This window comes from Physeter macrocephalus, chromosome 16, assembly GCF_002837175.3.
Source record: "Physeter macrocephalus isolate SW-GA chromosome 16, ASM283717v5, whole genome shotgun sequence".
Taxonomy (NCBI): Eukaryota; Metazoa; Chordata; class Mammalia; order Artiodactyla; family Physeteridae; genus Physeter; species Physeter macrocephalus.
The window spans coordinates 56,509,103-56,531,083 of record NC_041229.1 but is presented as its reverse complement, the minus strand read 5'-3'; the positions used below and the strand labels follow the sequence as shown (position 1 = coordinate 56,531,083).

Here is a 21,981-nt window from a genome sequence, read left to right as displayed (position 1 = left end):
GGTGCATGGGCTCCCACAGTTGCACCACGTGGGCACAGTAGTTGTGGCACTCGGACCCTAGAGCTCGTCATCTTCCGTAGTTGCAGCGTGTGGGCTTCTCATTGCGGTGGCTTCTCTTGTTGCGGAGCACGGGCTCTAGACATGTGGGCTTCAGTAGTTGTGGCTCGTGGGCTCAGTAGTTGTGGCTCACGGGCTTGAGAGTGCAGGCTCAGTAGCTGTGGCGCACGGGCTTAGTTGCTCCGTGGCATGTGGGATCCTCCCGGACCAGGGCTCGAACCCGTGTCCCCTGCATTGGCAGGCGGATTCTTAACCACTGCGCCACCAGGGAAGTCCCTGCTGGTGGTTTTTATAGATGCAGAGGATCATAGAAATGGAAGGTACCTTCAAAGTGTCTTCTAGATAAAGAAACTGAGGATCAGAGATGAGAAAGGACTTGTCCAAGGTCACACAACTAGTGTCAGTGCTGGAGCCAGAATCTGGTCATTTGACTCTTGATCCAGTAGTTTTTCACTTGCACGCTATTCACAGATAGAATATAGGTCAAATTCTTAGGCAAGCCTAAGGAATTATTTCAAAGTTTGGCCAGTAAAGTTACCTATCAATAATGCTAAAAACTTCTCTTATCAGCCTTATTATATCACTTGGAACCTGTTCCCAGGTGTTGGTAGCATCTGAGTTGAATGTTCTTCAGGATGATGCTTAAGACGAAATATTTACCATTAGATTTTTCTACCTAAACTTTTTATATACATGACTTCTGTGAGGCAGTAAAAAAGAAAATAAGATTATAAAAGCCACATTTTAACCTATGGTTTTAGATAAAATTTTTGAGAGGACATTAATGAAATATTTGCATATTGATTTTTAGGTTTCCTGCCCTGAAGTTTCACTCTATGTAGCCATAGTACTTAAATATTGATGGCCTATCTTGATAAAATAATTTTCTTCTTCTAGAATTGGAGGCATATGCTGGAGTTATCAGTGCACTTCGGGCACAGGGAGATCTCACCAAGGAAAAGAAAGATCTTCTTGGAGAACTCTCAAAAGTTCTTAGGTAAATTATCATAAAAGTTTGTGAGAGATGAGTCTAGAAATTTCATTTTGAGGTGTTTCAATACTTTTCACTCTTAAGCTGAAGACAGAGGTGTTCAAGTTGTTGGTGTTTAGAGATCCCATTCCAGTTGTGTGCTTTGTTACAGAAAATTATGTAATTTACCATTTATTCTGTAATCTAATCAGAAAAGGTTTAAGGCAGGTTATCTTAGGTTTGGGCCGCTTGGAAAAGGGAGGTATTTTTGACCTGGGTGAAGGAAAGAAGAGCTGGCAGCGACTGGATAGGAAGATCTAGAGTGGCCCAGTGGCATTTGTTAGGGGCTAGAAGGAGACACTAGGAAGTTGTCTTAATTTATAGAAATGGGTGGTGATTATATAGTCATAGCCTTAGGGATAGTTTATCCTTTCAGCTTCCCACTAGAGTTAAAAAAATTCATTAAAAAAATTCTGGTGAAAGGGATTCTTTGATACTTTGCCTTGATCCATTCTTAACATCTTGAGCTTTCTCAGAAAATGAAGTTCTGTTTTAACTGAAGTTTCCTTTCTACATTTAAGACCATTTTGTCCTGTTCTTTTTTTAAGTGAAAATAGGGAAGAGATTTTTTTTCCTGCATTTAATTAACATTAAAATAGGGATGTTATTAAGCCAAATCGTTAGTCTTATTGCCTCCATACTTAACAATTTATATTTTCTGTTGTTTGTTGTTTATATTGTCTTATAAATTCTGCTTTCGAGCCCCTTAAATATTTTAGTCTGTGGTATAGATTTAATTTAGCAATAAAGATTACACTTTTAAGAGTGCTATTCATTTTACTGAGTATTTATGAATGGAATGGGTATAGCCTTTTTTAATTTCTTTAGATTTAACTTTACATGTATTTAATCAGGATCAACATAAGTACATTTTTACTATAGTGGTAATATGATACAATGTAGAAGACATACAGCTCAAGTGTTGAGTAATAAAGGAGTAATATCCTGGTGTCAAGTTTCATAGCATGTAGCTACAGGAAACATTATCTTGCCACTTTCATTTCTTTATTATATTCACTAAATATAAAATTATAGACTCTTAAGCTTTAGAAAGGGCTTTAGAAGACTTTCTTCCAAGTGCCAAAATCCTCTTCTCAGTAACCATGATTAGGGGTCATTCAGTGGCTGTTTACATTTAGATAACAGGAACCTCTGCTAATCTTGAACATGGTCTGATATTTCTGAGTTTTGGACATAATGACTTGATATCAAGCTGAATTTGTCTTCCTGTGATTTCTAATTTGTAACTAATTCTCTCTGCAGTTACACAGAATCAGTCTGAATCCTTTTCTATGACTTTAATTAAAGCATTTGAAGATATATATTAGGCCCCTGTCTATATCTTTTTACAAATCAATTTTGCTCCCCCCAAGCAAAATGTTGACTTAAACATTAATAAAAGTATAGAAAAGAGCTGCCTGCTTGGCAGAGTTCTATAATGGCTATTTTTTTTCATAGCATCTCAACAGAGCGCCACCGTGCTGAAGTTCGGAGAGCAGTAAACGATGAACGGTTAACAACAATTGCACATAAGTAAGCCATTAGTCATACCACCCCTGATTTTTCATGACGTAGTATACCTAGTTTTGAAAGTCTTCCTATTGTATAGCAGATTCCTGAGTCTTTTATCTTGATAGTAATATCTCTGTACTCAGGGATCCTGACCATAGCTGTGTTAACTATTTATTCAATTGGTTATGTTTTTGCATTTGGTTAGGCAAGCTTTAAGTACTCAGGTCAAATCCTGTTGCAATGTAATCTCTGTATAACTAAAGGCCTCCACAGTTTAGCAGATGATTCCTTTACTTGAAGCAAAGTTCAATAGAAAGTAGTGTGCTCCCCAAATTTGACAGCCCCTTAGAGTTACTTTGTAATAGTATTGATATGTATATTGCTTTATAAATAGGCATTATAAATATTTTGATAACTGACTAATATTTCATGTATTTTGAGATTCAGCAAAAATATTGTAAAATATATGTTCTGCTTTTAAGAAATATGACTACAGTATACCGTAATTTACTTTGAAAAACCAACAAAATAAAATTGTAAAGGATTCTTATCAAACTGTTTTCCGATCATTATAACTATTTGGTAGATGGGGTGGAGGGTGGTGGAAGACACAGACTGAGCATTAACAGAGTATGTATGGAGACACTGGCTCCTGAAAAACAGAAAAGAACAGAAATTATCCTTTAAATGTTAATGCAAGATGGTAGGAACATTTTATAAAATAAGGTATGTTATAGAATATTCATCTGTTTTTTATTTTTATGTTTTAATGTGAAATAAAACTAAAGGAAAAAATTCAGTACATTTCCATAATGTAATAAATAGTGCTTTTAACCCAATTGGCAGTATTGTATTGACTCTGAAGATCCATTAGCTTCATGTGGTGCTTTAATGTTACTGATTTTACTTGACTGATAAAATGGGGTGCTACCTTTTTAACTGTGTAGTTTGAAAGTTAAGCTCTTTGAATTTGGAGATTTTTCAGTGGTTGGTATGTATGCACTGTAGAAATTTGAAAATTTTCCTTTAGCATCATTAAGTATTTACTTGTTAGGCCAACATGGCTAAAACATTCACATATTGTGTTCCTTCTTTAAATTGCTCTAAACTTTTAAATTTGTATACTCTAAAAGTAGTAACTGAGCCTAGATTCTAATTTGAGAACTTGCAATAGGAAACTTATGTGCTAGGTAATAAAGTAGTAAATAATAGTTTGCATTCAGAGGCACTTAGAGACAAAATTAGTACCTTAAAAGCATTGGAACAATATTGTGGGGCAATTAGTTGTAAGTTGATGCATCAGTTTCATACTTAAAGATAACATTTATTTAGTCTCCTTTTCCTTTTTTCCCCTTTAAAGAATGAATTTATCCTTATATTTGGGTGAAAGACCAAGTTACAGGTATGCAAATAGGTTATTATTATTTCAGGCTTTTTCTGTATTTATTTCAAAATTGAAGCTCTCAGTTATTCAGGGGCACATATTCCATTTATGAATTAACCTTGCCCTTGCTTTTACTTCTCTTCCCCTCCTCCCCTTCCTAATACTGCCCACCCTTTAGCTATTTTGCTGCTTGAAAGTACCTCTAGTCAGAGGGTGGGAAGGGAGAGGAGGTGAAAATTTTAATTACTCATTTTACTACTTGTTAGTTGTCCTGGGAGAGGTTTGATGGAAGAATTTACAAGTATTTGCCAAAGTATTTTTGGATAATATGTCAGTTTCTTTGATCTGTTTGACCTCTCCCTTTCCCTCCTCTCTCTGTTAGCATGGATAATTGAGAGTTGGCTTCTATCTACCTGTTTCCTCTTTTTTTCTCTCCTTTCTGATTTCTTTAACACATAAATTTAATTTTTTAAAAACCATTTACTTCAGTGTATAATTTTAAGCTACTTAGGTCTTTCCATACTCCTGTTTTAATATTTTATATTGTGGTTTTAGTTTGACCAGACGTCGTATTTACTTGTTGAGCCCAAGGGTCAATGAGTGGGGAATGGTGAGGAAGACATAGATGCCTCATTCTGTCCATCTCCTCTGCCCTCTTTCCCTCAGAAGTAGTAACAGAACCTAGTTCTAAAGATTATCTATAGGAGGGCTTCAAACTCTGAGCCTGAAAAAAGTAACTTGAGCCAAGGAGGAATGCATCTGAACTGACTGCATTCCCTTTCTCCTCTCCCTTCCCTCCCCCACTCAAAACAGCAGCTTAGGCCAGAAGGAATGTGGTTGAAAGGTAAAGAGAAAGCCAAGAAGATTGAGCACAAAGGAGATGGAAACAAAAGGAGTGGAGTGTCTGGGATCAAAGAAAAGCCTTGCTTGAACCCTAACACGTGTTTATTATTTGGCAGGAGACCATTTATTAAGTTTGATACTCTAATGCAGTTTCGAAACATGTCAGAATATTATAGTATTAAAGCCTGGAATGTCAAGGGGCTTCACAGTTTTTAATTGGGCCACTCTTGCCAGCATTGTATCTAAATAAAGTGGCTATCCAGAATTACTGTTCTCTTAACTCCTTCTCCATCAGCCAGATATTCATGGGATACTGTTTGAGTTTCTATGTGAGCATGAGGATTTCATGCTGGTGCGCTGCATACCAAAGGATGAGAGGGCCAAGGTAGTTCCAGTAGTATCTTAGACTTCTCAGAAAAGGGGCTGGAGCCAGGTTTCCACCCTCCCTTGCTGTATTTAGTATAAATAGAGAGGAGTTCTTTGAAACTTAGGAATCTCAGGAAAGCCCTGGAATAAGATGTTTACAGAACCTGTAAAATTCTATCTAGATGATTTGTGCAACTAATGCATATTTACACCCTCATTGGTAAGCAAAATAGGAATTTTGATCTAATTCTAACATAATGTTTAATTTTTCATTCACTTAAAAAAAGTTTGAGCATGTTTTCGTGAGTAGAAATTTGGAAGGTTTATAGATCTTTCTAAAAGTTTCAGTTGTATCTTTTGCATTGCAAATTCTGGCTTTTCAATAGCATATATATTCATGTATTTTAAATTATTAATCTTCCATAATTTCTGCCACCATTTAACAATGTACCAGGTAAGTGTAGACATCACTTTATTTGTATGGTAAACTCTCACCAAGCAAATTTATTAGTGATATTCTAATAAAATGATAGCAAAATAGGAGTAAGCCAAGAAAATGCTGAATAGCTTTTAGAATTTTTTCCTTTGACAATTAGCAATAGGTCTATTTCTGTCTCTTTCTTGTTTGTACGAATTTTCTGTTTCAGAACTAGCATCAACTTGGAGATTATGTGATAACAAATTTGTGAGGATTATTGGGGTCTTAAGAATCCCTCTTTCCCATGTCGTGGGTAGGACCATGTTATACCATGAAGGAATTTGCAGATTTCCCACTGTAACTCAATTGAATTCATCAACTCCTAGAAATTCCTTTCTTGACTGAGTGTAAATTCTTCTCAAGTTGTAAAGTAATTTATTTGTTCCATTCAGTGAAAGTTGCTAGTGATTAGACAGCAGTGCCCACTTAGTATAAATCAAAGGCAAAAGTTAGACAAAACACATTTGAAAATTTTTATACCTTTCACTTGTGATGTGGCAGTTAATTTCAGTAGCATGATGTATGCTTGTTGAAGGAGACATTTAGTAGCTCTGTGACCATAAGCAAGTTATTTAACCTCTTGGTAATTCGGTTTTCCCATCTTAAAAATGGAGATAATAATATTACCAATTTCATAAGATTGAAAGAATTGTATGAGTTAATACATGTAAAATGTTTAGAACAATGCCTCACATATACTAAGTGCTAATTGGTGTTAATTATCATCATTACCATCATCATCATTATTCCACTATCCACTAACAAGGGCTTTTGTGTACTCTATCTAAATTTGAAGAATCAGTAGACCTACAGAATCTTAAACTCTAGGTTGGGCTGTAGAATCTTTGGTTTTGAAAAAGGTGCAGAAATATTTCTGACTTAGTGAAGAGGTTGATTGATTGATTCTGGGTGAATTTTTTTTTTGTTTTTTTTGTTTTTGTGGTATGCGGGCCTTCCTCTGTTGTGGCCTCTCCCGTTGCGGAGCACAGGCTCCGGACGCGCAGGCCCAGCGGCCATGGCTCACGGGCCCAGCCGCTCCGCGGCACGTGGGATCCTCCCATACCGGGGCGCGAACCCGGTTCCCCTGCATCGGCAGGCGGACGCGCAACCACTGCGCCACCAGGGAGGCCCCTGGGTGAATTTTAAACCTCGACACTAATCATTAGTCAGGAAAAATGATACCACTACCTTTTGTGGAGCCAAGCCAAGGGAAGTAAACAACTGTCTTCATATTTCAACCACTGTTTGGATTCCTAGGATAAAATTTGCTCAAGAAATTGAGTAAAACTGATAATAATGTCTGCTTAGGGGTAGAGTTCAATTGCCTCAAACATTCCTTAGAGTGAAGAATGGTATAAATAAGTAAAATTAAAGTAGTGGCAGGTTTCTTGCAGTGTCCTCACATCTAGTGTACTTTTTTTAACAGGAAGGATAATAATATAACACATTGTCAGTGACACATGCAGTGATATATACAGCTCCCTTCTATCCCCCAGTACCTAGTCTCCCTCGTTTACTGCCTCAGTTTCCCTTGTTTGAAAGCCTTAGAACCTCTGGCCATGCAGGCAGTTAGGATAACTTTGCAAAAGTTCAATGAATTCCATCCTTAATTATTCAGGAAAATCTGATTTTTGAAATAATGAGTACTTTTTACCTTTTTAGCTTAATTATAACATTAAGTTCTAAAAGTTAGTAGAAATACTAGTTTTCATTATCAATACCAGATTTAAATTAATGAAAATAATGTTGATATTTATTTAAAAGGCATGGGACAGTTTTTCATAGTTTCAATTATGTTCATTATAAGATTCAGATTATGGAATAAAATGTGTAAAAATCTAAGTGTGTGTGAAATTCCTTGAATTCTGATTATTATTCATAATTTTGATCTTGCTTGCTTAAAATAAAGCCTCTCCTGTTCACTCAGGGCACTTTTTATAATTTAAAAAGTTATATTTGAGTGTATATATTTGCTTCATTTTTAGCAATTGAGAACTCTTGTAGCAGTGTTTTCTTTTTTGTTTAGTATGTCTGGACCTAATAGCTCTTCAGAATGGTCCATTGAAGGTCGTCGATTGGTACCCCTGATGCCTCGGCTGGTTCCCCAAACTGCCTTCACTGTAACAGCTAATGCTGTTGCCAATGCAGCTATCCAGCACAATGCATCTCTTCCAGTGCCTGCAGAAACAGGAAGCAAGGAAGGTGAGTAGAGAAATAGTTCTGTGTGTAGAAATGACTTTTCTCAGATTCTTCAAGAAAAGTTGTCTTATTTTTCATCTGTTTTTGTCCAGTGTTTAAAAGTTGTGAAACATAATGAGCAACTCCTGTTCTGAAACGAGAAACTGCCAAGTATTTAGTCTCAACCAAAATTAAATATCCCTTTCGTTCAAAGTGTGAATTATATTAATCACAAAATTGCAAAAAGCCTCCTTGGAATGAATTTTTGATATGAGTGTGTCTTGTTAGAAGTGGATAAAAGGCCTTAACAGGTGACATGGAAAATTAATAAGATGATAGAAGTCATTTATCTGCTGAAGAAAGATGCTGAACTGATACTTTAGAAAATAAAGCTCTGTTTTTGTCTTCTGGAATCAGTGGTATATGCTGCTTTTCTGTTCCAGTCAATGTGCTGAATCTGTTAGGGGTTACATGGCCAATGGGGATGGATTTCTTATTGTTATTTAATCTAATAATTGATACATTCTTTAAAAATCCTTGGAGTCTCCTGAGGTCACCAAGAGTAATATTAAATTTGAGAGTGCATGTTTGGGTTGACTTCGGTAGCTTAGTTTGGTGTTACATGAAAATGACCCTGAAAATTATGCAGTTGTCAGATTACTTTGCAGAATTGTCTTTTCTTGACTAGCAATGGGTTGTGGAGCAGAATGAGACATTCCTTTCATACATGCCAGACTCTGTTTTACACGGAAGGAAGCTATATTTAGGGAGAGGCAGTTATCAGTGTGTAACCTTGGTCTCCGTTGAGTTCCTGTTTTCTTTGTTGCAGGAGAGCTATCTTTCTTCTCTTCTCACTTTTGTCTTTTCTATTTACCACCTCTCTGGTTCACTGGAAATAATATAGAATTTTCAATAGTCTAATCTATGTTTGAATCCTAGTTTGCCATTTCTTTGCTTTGTGACCTCCAGCAAGTCTTTTTAGCTTCTGTGAGCCTTGGGTTCCTCATCTTTAAAATGAGGATGTGGTGTTGTGAGAATTAGTGATAATATATGGAAAGTATTTAGCATAATGTATGGTACTCAGTAAATAGTGCCTATGAGCTACTCCTGCTTGTTGTTGTTGTTATTCAAGAAATTGAAATATGATGTTGTGATTACCTTAGTTATTATTGCACTGCTTAGATGGCAAGTGACTAGTGAGTTGTTTATGATAAAAGAAACTTACCTTGTTTCTCTCCAGGAGCCAAGTTGTAAATTGCTATGGTTAGTGAAAAATTATCCATCACTCCATCATTGATACTGCTATTAGTATTAAAAAAGAATACAAGTGGGGCTTCCCTGGTGGCGCAGCGGTTGAGAGTCCGCCTGCCGATGCAGGGGACCCGGGTTCATGCCCCGGTCCGGGAAGATCCCACATTCCGCAGAGCAGCTAGGCCCGTGAGCCATGGCCGCTGAGCCTGAGCGTCCGGAGCCTGTGCTCCACAAGGGGAGAGGCCACAACAGTGAGAGGCCCGCGTACCGCAAAAAAAAAAAAAAAAAAAAAAAGAATACAAGTATATGCTTTTTGTCCAACTCCTGCCATGAAGGAAAAATGATTTTCTTTTTTCTCAGTTTTAAACTTGGTTTCTTTGTAACTGTGCTCTTCTCCATTGTCAGTGTCACCTGTAGACAGCTGCTAAATACTTGGGGAAAACCTAGTTAAGTGATGATTTTCAGGAAAGCTTATTAATACGTTTTAACCTAGTACTGGCGTCTAACTTCTGATTATATAAAAATGTTAAAATTGGCCTGCAGAAAAAAAAATAATTTTACTGTATGCATGGACAGTTTTGGTGAAAGTTAACAGCAGACTTTTTTATCGTTCCTTCAGTAGTGGTTTGTTATTCCTACACAAGTACCACGTCAACCCCAACCTCTACCCCTGTTCCAAGTGGCAGCATAGCAACGGTTAAGTCTCCAAGACCTGCCAGTCCTGCCTCCAATGTAGTTGTCTTGCCAAGTGGAAGTACTGTTTATGTCAAAAGTAAGTGATACTCTCAGTGTTATCAGGGCCATCTTGACTAAAAGCTGCAGCATAGGCTCTGATGAGATCTGCCTTCCTGATTAATTCATTGGTCCACTGGCTATTAGCAGTGGTTAGTTTTTGAAGGTCATAAAGAATTCCTTTCTTTACATGTGACTAGGTATATATTGCTTTTTAATCAGTTCTGGGGGTTGAGAAATTACTTCTTTTTTGTTTTCTGTGGGGAATCTGCCTTGAACAGTGCTATACTCTTAAGATTCACTTGTTTTGATTTTCATGGAGTAGAAATGTGAATAGAAACTAAAGGAATGTGCTTATGTCATTTATTTAGTGTTTACTCGTATAGTGTAATCTTTGTAGTGTTTTAAAAAATTATTTATGTACCATATCATTCAACTGTTAATTTCAGTGAAGCATTCTAGAGAGTCCTTTCATATTTCTAGTTGACTAATTTCTAGTTTCTAATTTCTAGTAATTTTTTGAAGTTTATTTGCAGTTTTTAACCCCTTTGATTCTATGCTGTGAAACAGTTTAATGTCCAGCTCATTTTTTGTTTTTAATGTCTGTTATGTCAGTATTGATTTGCTTTTGGTATCAACTGGAAATCATTAATATTTGACTTTCATTTTTCTCAGTATAGTTATAAACTTGATTTCTTTGTAGCTTTTAGAGGTGGACTTAGCTGTTTTAGACAAATGATTTTAGGTCATTGTCAGTCTTGTTTAGGGTTTAAAAATTGAGGGTATAAGGAGTTATGTTTTATTACCAATTCCATGAGTCATGCTGTATGCTTTTTTAAATGTCTGCTTTATAGAGATTTCCTATGTATATTGCAAGGTTTTATGTTTCTCACTTGATTTTTTTAAAAAGTACAAAAACAGTTGAGGCTTTAGTGCATTAAGGAAAAACTAAGAATCTGAGAGTATTAAGTTTATATCAGATTTCTGTGGATTTAGCCAAGATGATCTTTTAAAATAACCATAGAGGTCTATTTTTTAATTGTTTTTTTAAATGTTGAAAGTGAATCTCAAACATGAAGAAACCATTTCACACAATATATAGTTTGAAGTAACAGGAAGTTTATTGTTTCATTCTCAGAAGTCACACAGGCAACATTAGTTTGAGATATAATTATTCATTCACCTAACTTCATATGTGCAAGACACTGTACCAGGGAAACAAACCGATAAGACTTAGTCGTTGTCCTTTGGGAGCCCCTTAATAACAGGAGATGTGCAGACTGACAGCCACATTACCATGGGGTAAGCGATACAGAAGAGAATGTACAAAGTGCTTTCTAAGCTCAGAGGAGACGTGAATTCGCTTTGCTTAGAGGAGTAAGGGAAAGCGTCACCGAGGAGATGGTTTGCAGGATGATGATTGCTGGATGATGAAGAGGTCATTGAATGTATGTGGTGTTCCCCAAATAACAGTAGTATATAGAGACTCCAGATGGATAGAATATGTGGTAAGGTGGCTTTGGGGAATGGTGAGCAGTTCAGTGTGCCAGGATTATACGGTGGGTGGAATAGGGTATTGTGTTCTTAGAAAGATATGGGACCTTGAATGATAAAGTAATGATTTTTGTGCCTCATCTTATAGGGAGATAAAAACTACTAAAGGATTTGAGGCGCAGGGCATGGGCTTTATTAGATGTGTGAGATTTTTATAGCTGGTAGTAGGATGAAGGGTAGAATGGAAGTGGAGAGATTAGAAGCATGTACACCTTTTAGGAGGTTGTCACTAAAATACAGGCAGGAGATAAGAAGGCCTGACATGGCCATAGGGTTAAAAAAGGGAAGGCATTCAGAGACAGCTTCCCTGAGGGAGGATTGATAGAACTTACTGTCTGATTGGGCATGAGGCAAAGGGAGAGGTCAAGGATGACTGATGATGCAATGATTTAAAAATAAAGTATAAAATACAAGGTTATATTGCTATAAATGTAGCAATATTGTCACTGCCTTACAGGTGTTAGCTGTTCAGATGAAGATGAAAAACCCAGAAAACGAAGGCGAACAAACTCTTCTAGCTCCTCCCCCGTTGTCCTAAAGGAAGTTCCAAAGGCTGTTGTTCCAGTCTCAAAGACGATCACTGTACCTGTGAGTGGCAGTCCTAAGATGAGCAACATCATGCAGAGCATTGCCAACTCCTTACCACCCCACATGTCTCCTGTGAAAATAACCTTCACTAAACCATCAACACAGACAACAAACACAACAACACAGAAGGTACGTGGTGGAGGGAGTCTGTCTGCCAATTGCTGTTTTTATCTCTTTCAGTCAATATGATTCAGATTTAACAAACATGCACTGAGTGCTTACTATGTGCTTGGCATTATGGTGGGAATGTTCACATCTCTTTCTTTAATTCTGCACATAAAGCTTTGGGTTAGGTATTATTATTTCACTTTTTGTATATATTTTTGTATATGAGGCTCAGAGATGCCAAATGACTTGCCTAATATGACACAGCTAGCAGATCTTCTAAGACTTTCATTATATTTTACTATTGTGATTCCATTTGGGAAAAAATTTAAAATAGAAAGGATTCTTTCAGCCTGTATTTGGATAACTTTACCTTTAGCAACTTAGTTCTTATATTGCCAGAGTAATGAAGTTGTCAGAGTTAGGTGTTTCATAGACGAAAGGAAGGATATGATTAAGTGAATAATTGTTATCTTCTTTTTTAATTCTTAAATGCTATCATTAATTCATTTCTAAACTCTTCTCTCAGTATGTTCAAATCATCAGTATTCTGTCAATTTTGTTATTAGAACCCTCTACTTGCCACACTGATCTGGATGCTGATGGTACCCTAGGCTTGTTATATACCTCTGTGTCCGAGATCTCCCTTCACTATCATTCTAATCTTCCTTTTTCTTGGTTTATTTACTGATTTGCTGGAGCATATCCTCCAGTAGCTTCTTGGTATATGGGTGGGATGGAAAGTAAAGTTTTTGAGACCTTGCATGGTAGACTGAAAATTTCTTTATTCTACGCTCCTACCGTCTTGATGTAAGTTTAACTAGGTAAGTATTCTAGGTGAGAGGTCATTTTCCTTGAGAATTTTGAAGATATCGCTTCATGGGCTGTTGGCTTCCAGTATTGCTTTTGAGAAGCCCAGTAATGCCATTCTAATTCCAGATCCTCTTTTTCTCTCGGAAAAAGTCAGAGTTCTGAAACTTCAAGGTAATTTTCCTTGGTGTGGGTCTTTATTTTATCCATCGGGTGACACACTCAGTGGCCCCTGTTATTCTAGACACTCATATCCTTCCATTCTGGGAAATTTCTTGAATTATTTCTTTGATTTTTCTCTGTCCTCTCTTTTTGGATCACCTGTTATTCTGGATGTTGAATGCCTAGATTGATCCTTTAATTTTTCAGTCTTTCTCACCCCCAATTTCCATTTGTTTGCTTTTTCTACTGTAGTATAGTAGTTAAAAGCCTGGATTTTAGAACTAGACTTCCTGAATTTGAATCCCATTTTTTGCAACTTACTAGCTATGTGACTTTGGGAAAACTAAAATCTAGACCTAAGTTTTTCTCTTGTAAAATAGGGAAAATAATATATCTATTTTATAGGGTTTTGGGGTGTAAATAAATGAGATAATAAATACAAACCAGTAGAACAGAGCCTAGCACATAGTAAATGCTCTGTAAGTATTATTTTCTTTATCTTTTAACTTTATCCTTCATTACTTCTCTGAAATTTTTCATTTTTGCTATCCTATTTTAAATTTCTAATAACTCTGTCTGGTTTTCTGAAAGTTTCTTTCTTTCTTTTTTTTTTAAATAGCATCCTGCTCTTCCATAGTTACTATGTTCTCTTTTCTGATGATATTCATGATAATTTTTTTTGATGTTTTCTTCTTTCATGTTTTCTCTTTTACCTGTAAATTTCTTTTATCTTTTCATTTTGATCTCTTCCATTTCAGTTTCCTTAAATGCTGGTTGTAGAAACAGACACTAAAAGCTGACAGAAGGCTCTGTGTGTAGGGTGGGACATGCTGGCTGGTGACTTTCATTGTAGGTTGACCTAGCTGAGCTGTTTTGTTGATGAACACCCACTACCCCTTTACCTCCACCAGTTGTCATTCTCATTAGGGCTTTTTCATGGACTGGACAGTTTCCTCAGAGAAGAATCTTCCAGTCTTTTGCCTACAGTAGTAAGCCTGTCTGCTAGTATTTTGGGAGTAAAGGGAGGGAGTGGACTGGATAGTCTCATCCTTCAGTATATAGACTTTACCTAACCTCTCTGTTTTCAGCATAGCACCTACCTGCCTCAGCCTGGTATTATCAAATTCCCTTGGATTCAATCTCTCCCTCAAGAGAATAAGTTTTAAGTCTTCCTTGAGGATAGCTGGGGATCTTAATGCTGCTTAAACAGATTTTCAACTAATTTACATCTTTTTAGTCCCACTTTTATCCCCACTTCAGAAGTATCTGGTGTTCTCAAATTACTGAGTCTTTCTGAGGTTCTCTGAAAGCTGTCTTGTTTTTTTCTTCTGTTTGCTCTCTTAGGTTTCCACTTCCTTGAGTATGCTTGATCAGTTACTACTTGTCTGTTTGTTTTCCACTTTCCAGAAGTTGATAGCTATTGTCTCCTTTCCATTTTGACCTTATGGGTTTATGTGCCTCTTCTAAAAAATCCCTTCATACTGTTTTAGAGGGATTTGGGGGAAGGAGTAGAGGTGAATTCTTGTTTTCAATAGACAGTCTTTCCTACTTTTAAATCTTCAGGTCCATGATAATTTTCATTTAAAGAACCTGCTTGAGTTTCTTGGAAATATGTCATTATATAATATATAAAAAATAATAATTTCTTAACAAACTAGAAATGACAGTGAGTTGATCTGTGTAATATAATTCTAGCTTCAGTCTTAGGATGAGGCATTATAGTTTAGTATTAAAATCAAATAAGAATTTTTGTAGTCAAAGAGGCCTGGGTTAGAACCCCAGATCTTCCAGTATGACCTGAGATAAATTAGTCTTTCTAAATCTGTTTACCCATCTGTGAGATGAGAATAATGCCAATTTTATAAGGCTATCGTGAGGATTAAATGGGATTGGGTATTTTAAAGTACAGCATAATGTATGTACTCAGAAAATGTTAGGTCCCTTCCCTTGCAGGTATTTTATGGAAAGCACTGTTACCTAACTTTATTAACTTTCCAGTCTTCTTTGGTAGACCTATATAAAAATATTTTAACAGAAGGGGTAAACCTATAAGTCAAGTCAGTGAACTTAAAAAAAAAAATTTAATTGCAGTGTTGAGAATGCACTGTGCCAAATAATGAATTTATCAGTTCACTGAAGCTTACCCCTTAATATATAGAAATTGACTATTTTTGGTGATTTCTTAAATGTTACACTGAACATAATTTTTGTATTTAATGACTCCAAGGTAATCTTTCTGAATATCAATTTTTATATATTATTATAATATTGCTTTCTGGGCAAGCTGTATATTAGGTATCTTCAGCCTGCTATACTCTAAGAATTTTTAAATCTACTTTTGTAATTTTTTACTACCTTCTTTGCTGGATCTATTTTATCAGTAATTCTTCTCTCTTCTCCCCCTTCTCATCTGCTCTTTTAATTTGATATTTAAGAAATAATGTAGCAGAGTTATAGCTAAAAGAGCACCCATCTCAAATCCATGTCCTTTTATTTCCTTATTCTGTTTTGCTTATAACTAGTTGACATTATATTTATTTATTTCCTATTTCTCCCATAGAGTATAAGTTAATGAAGGTAGAGACTATCTTATTCATCACTATTCTGTAGTGTTTAGAACAGTGCCTGACATGCAATAGGTGTTGACTAATATTTGTTGAATGAATGAATGAATAAATGAATAAGTATATCTGGTTCCAGTACTGACTCTCCACCTCTCTTGAGCCTCAGCTTCCTTATAAAACAAAGATAATAATAGTGCTTACTAGATAATTAAATGAGATGATTCATGCAAAGTGCTTAACATAGTGCATATGATGAGTGTTCAGTAAATGTCACCTAACATTATTAACTTTCCAATCTTCTTAGTAGACCTATATAAAAATACTTGTAGTAGATGGGGGCTCACCTGTAAGTGAATTTGGTGAACTTTTTTTTTTGATTCACTGATGTTACCATATTTTAATTTTTTCTTTTCTTCTGAATTGTCAGTTGAGAGTGGATAGTTGAGATTGTCAGACTTGTAATGCTCATAAGAGGACATATTTATCTCCAAAGTCATACATGAGTCATACCATGAGATTCCAGGCTCAGAACCTTAGATTTGTCCTACCTTGTTTAAAAAATAAACATTTAAAACAAATTAAATTAAAAATAAGACTCATTCATTCCACAAATATTTGCTAAGTATCTATTATGTTCTAGATGTAAAACTGTACTCTTACTTCATGTGTACTCAGTGCCATTACTTTTGTTATTTCTTGGACAAGCTGAGTGTGGGTAGGACTAATAGATATTCTTTGGGATTTTTCGTATGTTTTTTGTTTTCCTTTTGCTGGATAATTGGATTTTTTTTGAAATCTCTTTAAGGCTGTTGCCATTATTGCATTCACCTTGGATTTCTCACATATCATATGGAAGTCAACTTAGGAAATTAGTTAAAGTTACTTTTACATTAAATATAATTATTTATGAATTTGTGGACTTGATTCAAATTCAAATAGGTCATATATTTTCAGGGTAGACAAATTTCCACCTGTGTTAATGTGGTGCCTTCATTTTGAGTATAACGTTGGTACAACACTTATATAAACAAAGCAACAGAATATAGCTTTATGCTTTCACATGCTTGATTGATATTTTTCATTTTATCCTTAGGGTGCAAGTCCCAGCACTCTTAAGGAGTTTTTGTGAGTGCTAGAAGGTCAGTAATTTGAATTATGGCCTGAATAAACACTGTTTGGTTCACTTGGTTTCAAAATCCCTTTGTTTCCCTTGTTGTAACATGTAACTAAAGTGCAAGTAAATTTTCTTCAAGGTGGATCTCTAATTTTGGATAACCCCTTTTCAGATCAGAAATTAGCTTGTAGACTGAAATCTCAAAATATGTTTTTATCATTTGTACCTGTAACCTAAAACATGCTCTCAAAGACTCTAGATTTATTTTGCTGAAGTTATTGTCTTAATGTTAGAAGTCTACATGCATACTCTAGTTCTAAAATTGCAAATGTTTGACCCAAGTGTGAATGCTTCCCCTTCCCTACCCATGACAGAGATTGTTTATTAACTGTGGCATACTTTCCTGCCAAGCCTTGGTGAATCCTCATCTGTGTCACAGAGTTCTTATAAAAACTGTACTCTAGGAAGGCACTACTATTAGTTCAGAATTGGCAAATATGAAACCTAATTGCTATTACTACTCTTAATTGGCTTGGCTGTGCTAGTAACTGTGAGCTCTTTGGATTATCAAGGGTATCAGAATTTGGGAAAAAGATATATAAAATTTTTTAATGAAACAAAAATAGAGTACATTAAAATAAATTTCCAGTTTGATTTGATCTATAACACCTTTACTGATATCCTTCTAACATTTATTAAGTAGTAATAACAAGATACTAATAAGTAGCATTTGTGAACTGCCAAATATTGACCACCTGCTATGTGCCTAGCACTATGTTAGATGCTTCACATCATTATCTCATTTAATCCTTATAATGATTTGCAAGGTAGGTATTATTATCCCTATTTTATAGATGAAAATTGGAACCCAGAGATTTTAACATGTCCAGGGCCCTGCCATTTGTTAGTGGCCGAGGCAGGATTCAGCTCAGGTTCATTTGACTCTTAACTTCTGGTCTTTTTGCCATATTAGTCTACTTCTCGGTTTATATGATGGCTGATGGTTGTGTTTGTAATAGTGCTATATATGTGTTTACTGATTGAGTCTATGTAGAAGTATGCTGGTCAACTCTATAGAGGTGTTTGCTGGTCAAGACTTGTATGTCTCTCTTGACTCCTCAGATAATCAACAAACTCCTTAAAGTAATGGACACATACTTAGAAATCTCTAACACTGAAATATATAATAATAATGATATAATCAAAACTTCTTTGAGATGTCAGTACTGAGTACAGACATACTCAGTAAGTTTGACTGACTGATTTAATTTCAGAACTTCTTTAGGACTGATATAAAAATGAAAAAGAATTTCTCCCTTAAATTCTTTGGATTTTTCAAAACAATTTTCTCTCCTAGGTAGGTGAAAGTAATTTTGGTGAAAGAGGAAAAAGACACTCTGTGTTGTTTGGGGTATCATTAAACTACCATTATACTTGCCCAGAATTAAACTGATACTACAGATTTATAAGTAATTTTTGTGTTCTCAGCTGTAAAATGGGGATAATAATAGTATCTTTGTCATAGGATTGTTGGGAGATTTAAATAGGCCAATGTGTATTATTAGCTCTAGGAGCTAATCTTGTTTTTGTTCTTTTCCTCAACCCTGCTATTTCCATACCTCAAGTCCTGTTGACTCTACCTCTTAAAATAATCTGAATCTGATCACTTCTCTTTATTTTGACTACTAACACCCCAGTCCAACCAGCCTCTACCGCTTCTTGCCTAGTCTACTGCAGTAGCTTCTTTACTAGTTTCACTGCTTCTGCTCTGACCTCTTACCACATAGCAGCTAGAATGATCTTGTAAAATATAAATCAAGTTTTGTTGTTTCCTTACTTAAAATCCTCTCATGGCTTCCCATTATACTTAGTATAAAACTTAGATTCTTTACTCTGGTTTACAAATTTGATCTGGCCTCTGCTTACTTTTGCAACCCCTCCTTACCCTGTATGCTTTTGCTACACTGGTTCTCTTTTCTGTTTTTTAAATACATCAAGCTAATTCCTACCTTAGGTCCTTTTCTCCATCCTGTTCTCTCTGTCTGAAATGCTTTGTCCCGTATCATCTACACTTTTCTAGTCATACTGGTTAACCTTGAAGTCTCTTTCCTGCTGCTTTTTTCCTCCATTCTGTGTATCTATGAGCAAATCCTGTTGGTTTTACCTTTAAATATATTCAGAATCTGTTCACTTTTCATCAGTTCTACCACAAACATTTTGGTCATTGCAAGAGCCTCCTAATTTGTCTGCCTGTTTCTACTGTCTCTGCCCTGCTGTACTTTTCACCTAGCAGATCGGGTAATGCTTTTTAAAAAGTACTTTATTTTTTAGAAGAGTTTTGGATGTATAGGAAAATTGAAAAGATAGTACAGAGAGTTCTCATATACCCTGTATTCAGTATCCCCTATTCTTAACAATTTATATTAGTATGGTACATTTGTTACAATTAATGAACCAATATTGATGCATTAATATTAACTAAAGTCCATGGTTTATTCAGATTTGTTTAGTTTTTACCTATTATCTTTCTCTGTTCCAGGATACCACATTATATTTTCTCGTCATGTCTCCTTAGGCTCCTCTTGGCTGTGAAAGTTTCTCAAACTTCCTTGTGTTTGATGACCTTGACAGTTTTGAGGATTACTAGTCAAGTATTTTGTAGGATGCCCCACTACTGCAATTTATCTCATGTTTTTCTCATGATTAGACTAAGGTTACGGGTTTTTGGAAGGAAGACCACAGAGATAAAGTGCCATTTTCGTCATAACATATCAAGAATATATGCTATGAACAAGATCTTACATCATCTAGTCCCCCATTACTTTCCTAAATCTGTCTCCTACTGCTCTCTACCTTATAAATTTCAATCCCGTTCATTAGGGTCCTTGAGGTTTCTTGAACATACCAAGCTTGCTTCTGCCTCAGGGGCTTTGTATCTGCTACTCCCTCTTCCATTGGATGCTCTTCCTCTAGGTAGCAATATGGATCAACCCCTACTTCTAGTTTCTGCTTAGTTGTCACCTTATCAGAGAGATCTTCATTGAACGTTTTATAAAAAATCATACACCACTTCCATTTTCTTTTATTTCCTACCCTGCTTTATTGTCTCTTCCATTTATCTCTACATGACATATATTTACTTCTTTATTTGTTTATTGTTTTTCTCCCCTTATGGGAATGTAGCTCCATGCAAATAAGAACTTTGTCTGTTTTGTTCATTCTACTATCCTCAGCCTCTAGAACCATGCCTGGCACATAGTAGATGCTCAACAAATATTTATAAATGAATGACTATCCAAATTATTTTCTAGAAAAATTGTGCCAATTTATACTCCCTAAGCAGTATATTGAAATGCTTACTTCACTGGATCTTGTACAGCATTGAATATTGTCTTTTAAAATGTTTGATTGGTAAAAATTGTTTCTTTAAAATTCATTTTGATGATTACTAGTAAAGGAGAGCTTTTGTATATTTTTAGTTGTAAATTTCTTTTTCTTGAATTGCTTCATCATGTTTCATAAGCTATTTTTAAATTGTATATAACTGTGAGTCTAGATACATTAGTAGTATGGTAGGTACATGAAAATAACTTATTTTATCTTCTTTAGGTTATTATAGTGACCACATCACCAAGTTCAACCTTCGTGCCCAACATTCTCTCCAAATCCCATAACTATGCAGCAGTCACTAAGCTTGTACCAACTTCAGTCATTGCTTCCACAACCCAGAAGCCACCAGTGGTTATAACTGCTTCACAGTCCTCTCTGGTCAGTAGTAGCAGCAGTGGCAGCAGCAGTTCTACACCATCACCTATTCCTAATACAGTTGCAGTAACAGCTGTGGTTTCTTCCACACCATCTGTGGTCATGTCAACAGTAGCACAAGGTAAGTGGTAATTCATCAGGTAATTCTGTTCCTGTGTTTATGGGAATTTCTTTCTTTTTAAATATTTTAATTTTATTAGAGTATAGTTGATTTACAGTGTTGTGTTAGTTTCAGGTATAGAGCAAAGTGATTCAGTTATACATATGCATATATTCATTCATTTTTAGATTCTTTTCTCATATAGGTTATCACAGAATATCACAGAGTTCCCTATGCTATACAGTAGGTCCTTGTTGGTTATCTATCTTATATATAGTAGTGTGTGTATGTTCATCCCAAGCTCCTGATTTATCCCTCCCCTCAACGTTTCCCCTTTGGTAACCATAAGTTTGTTTTCAGTATCTGTAAGTCTCTTTCTACTTTGTAAATAAGTTCATTTGTATTTTTTTTAAAAATTAGATTCCACATATGAGTGATATCATATGATATTTGTCTTTCTCTGCCTGACTTACTTCACTCAGTATGAAAATCTCTAGATCCATCCATGTTGCTGCAAATGGCATTATTTCATTCTTCTTTATGGCTGAGTAATATTCCATTGTATATATGTACCACATCTTCTTTATCCATTCCTCTGTTGACGAATTTAGGTTGCTTCCATGTCTTGGCTATTGTAAACAGTGCTGCAATGAACATTAGGGTGTGGGAATTTTGAAGAAGACTTTGTGGGTGTGTTTGTATGCTTTGGGTGTGAAGGTACCATCTCATCTGTTATATCAGAGATTACCACTTTCCCTCCCCTGTTTGAGAATGTCAGGATAGTGGGTTACTCAGTTTCCTTATATTAATATCCTTACTGTGAGATTTTTTTTTCAAATGCACAGTACCTAGTCACCTAGGCAATTATGTAGGTTAAATCTTGTCCCCACAAATTTCAAAGGCATATGCAAATATCTGTAATATAATGAAATTTTTAAGTGAGGAACTTGAAATTATCTTACTATAGGTTTTTTCAGAAGAAACATTAAATATGCAACCTACAACCTCTTCAAAGTAAGTTACCAAAATGATAAGAAGTAGGGGGAAGAGGATGATTTCAAGGACATGCCATTCACCTTTTCTTCAGTCTTCTAAATTTTTCTGTATGGGAGGATGATGGAAAGTATTGAGAGGAACTGAGGCTGAACTGAAGGACAGTTGCTGCTTAATAGCAGAGGAAAGGAAATGTGGAAACCTCAGTTCCATGTTAGCTTAAATCACTTGAGCTCTCTTCCATATCTTTGTTTTTTTTTTTGTTTTTTTGGTTTTTTTTTTTTTTTTTTTTTTTTTTGTGGTACGCAGGCCTCTTCCTGTTGTGGCCTCTCCCGTTGTGGAGCACAGGCTCTGGAAGCACAGGCTCAGCGGCCATGGCTCAGGGGCCCAGCCGC

General features: G+C 35.8%; 1 protein-coding gene across 17 annotated transcripts in view; it reads left to right on the top strand.

Moving 5' to 3' along the window:
* EMSY (EMSY transcriptional repressor, BRCA2 interacting) overlaps positions 1 to 21,981 on the top strand; it is a 97,971-nt gene that overhangs the window by 7,526 nt on the left and 68,464 nt on the right. For 11 of the 17 annotated variants that reach the window (XM_055091587.1, XM_055091589.1, XM_055091580.1 and 8 more), the window contains exons 3-9: positions 955 to 1,054; positions 2,546 to 2,620; positions 3,960 to 4,001; positions 7,697 to 7,872; positions 9,719 to 9,871; positions 11,843 to 12,102; positions 20,338 to 20,614. In XM_055091587.1, coding sequence (XP_054947562.1) covers positions 955 to 1,054; positions 2,546 to 2,620; positions 3,960 to 4,001; positions 7,697 to 7,872; positions 9,719 to 9,871; positions 11,843 to 12,102; positions 20,338 to 20,614 — 1,083 coding nt within the window. The remainder of the gene's footprint in view (positions 1 to 954; positions 1,055 to 2,545; positions 2,621 to 3,959; positions 4,002 to 7,696; positions 7,873 to 9,718; positions 9,872 to 11,842; positions 12,103 to 20,337; positions 20,615 to 21,981) is intronic. The other 6 variants (XM_055091582.1, XM_024131634.3, XM_024131631.3 and 3 more) reach the window with 3 other exon arrangements.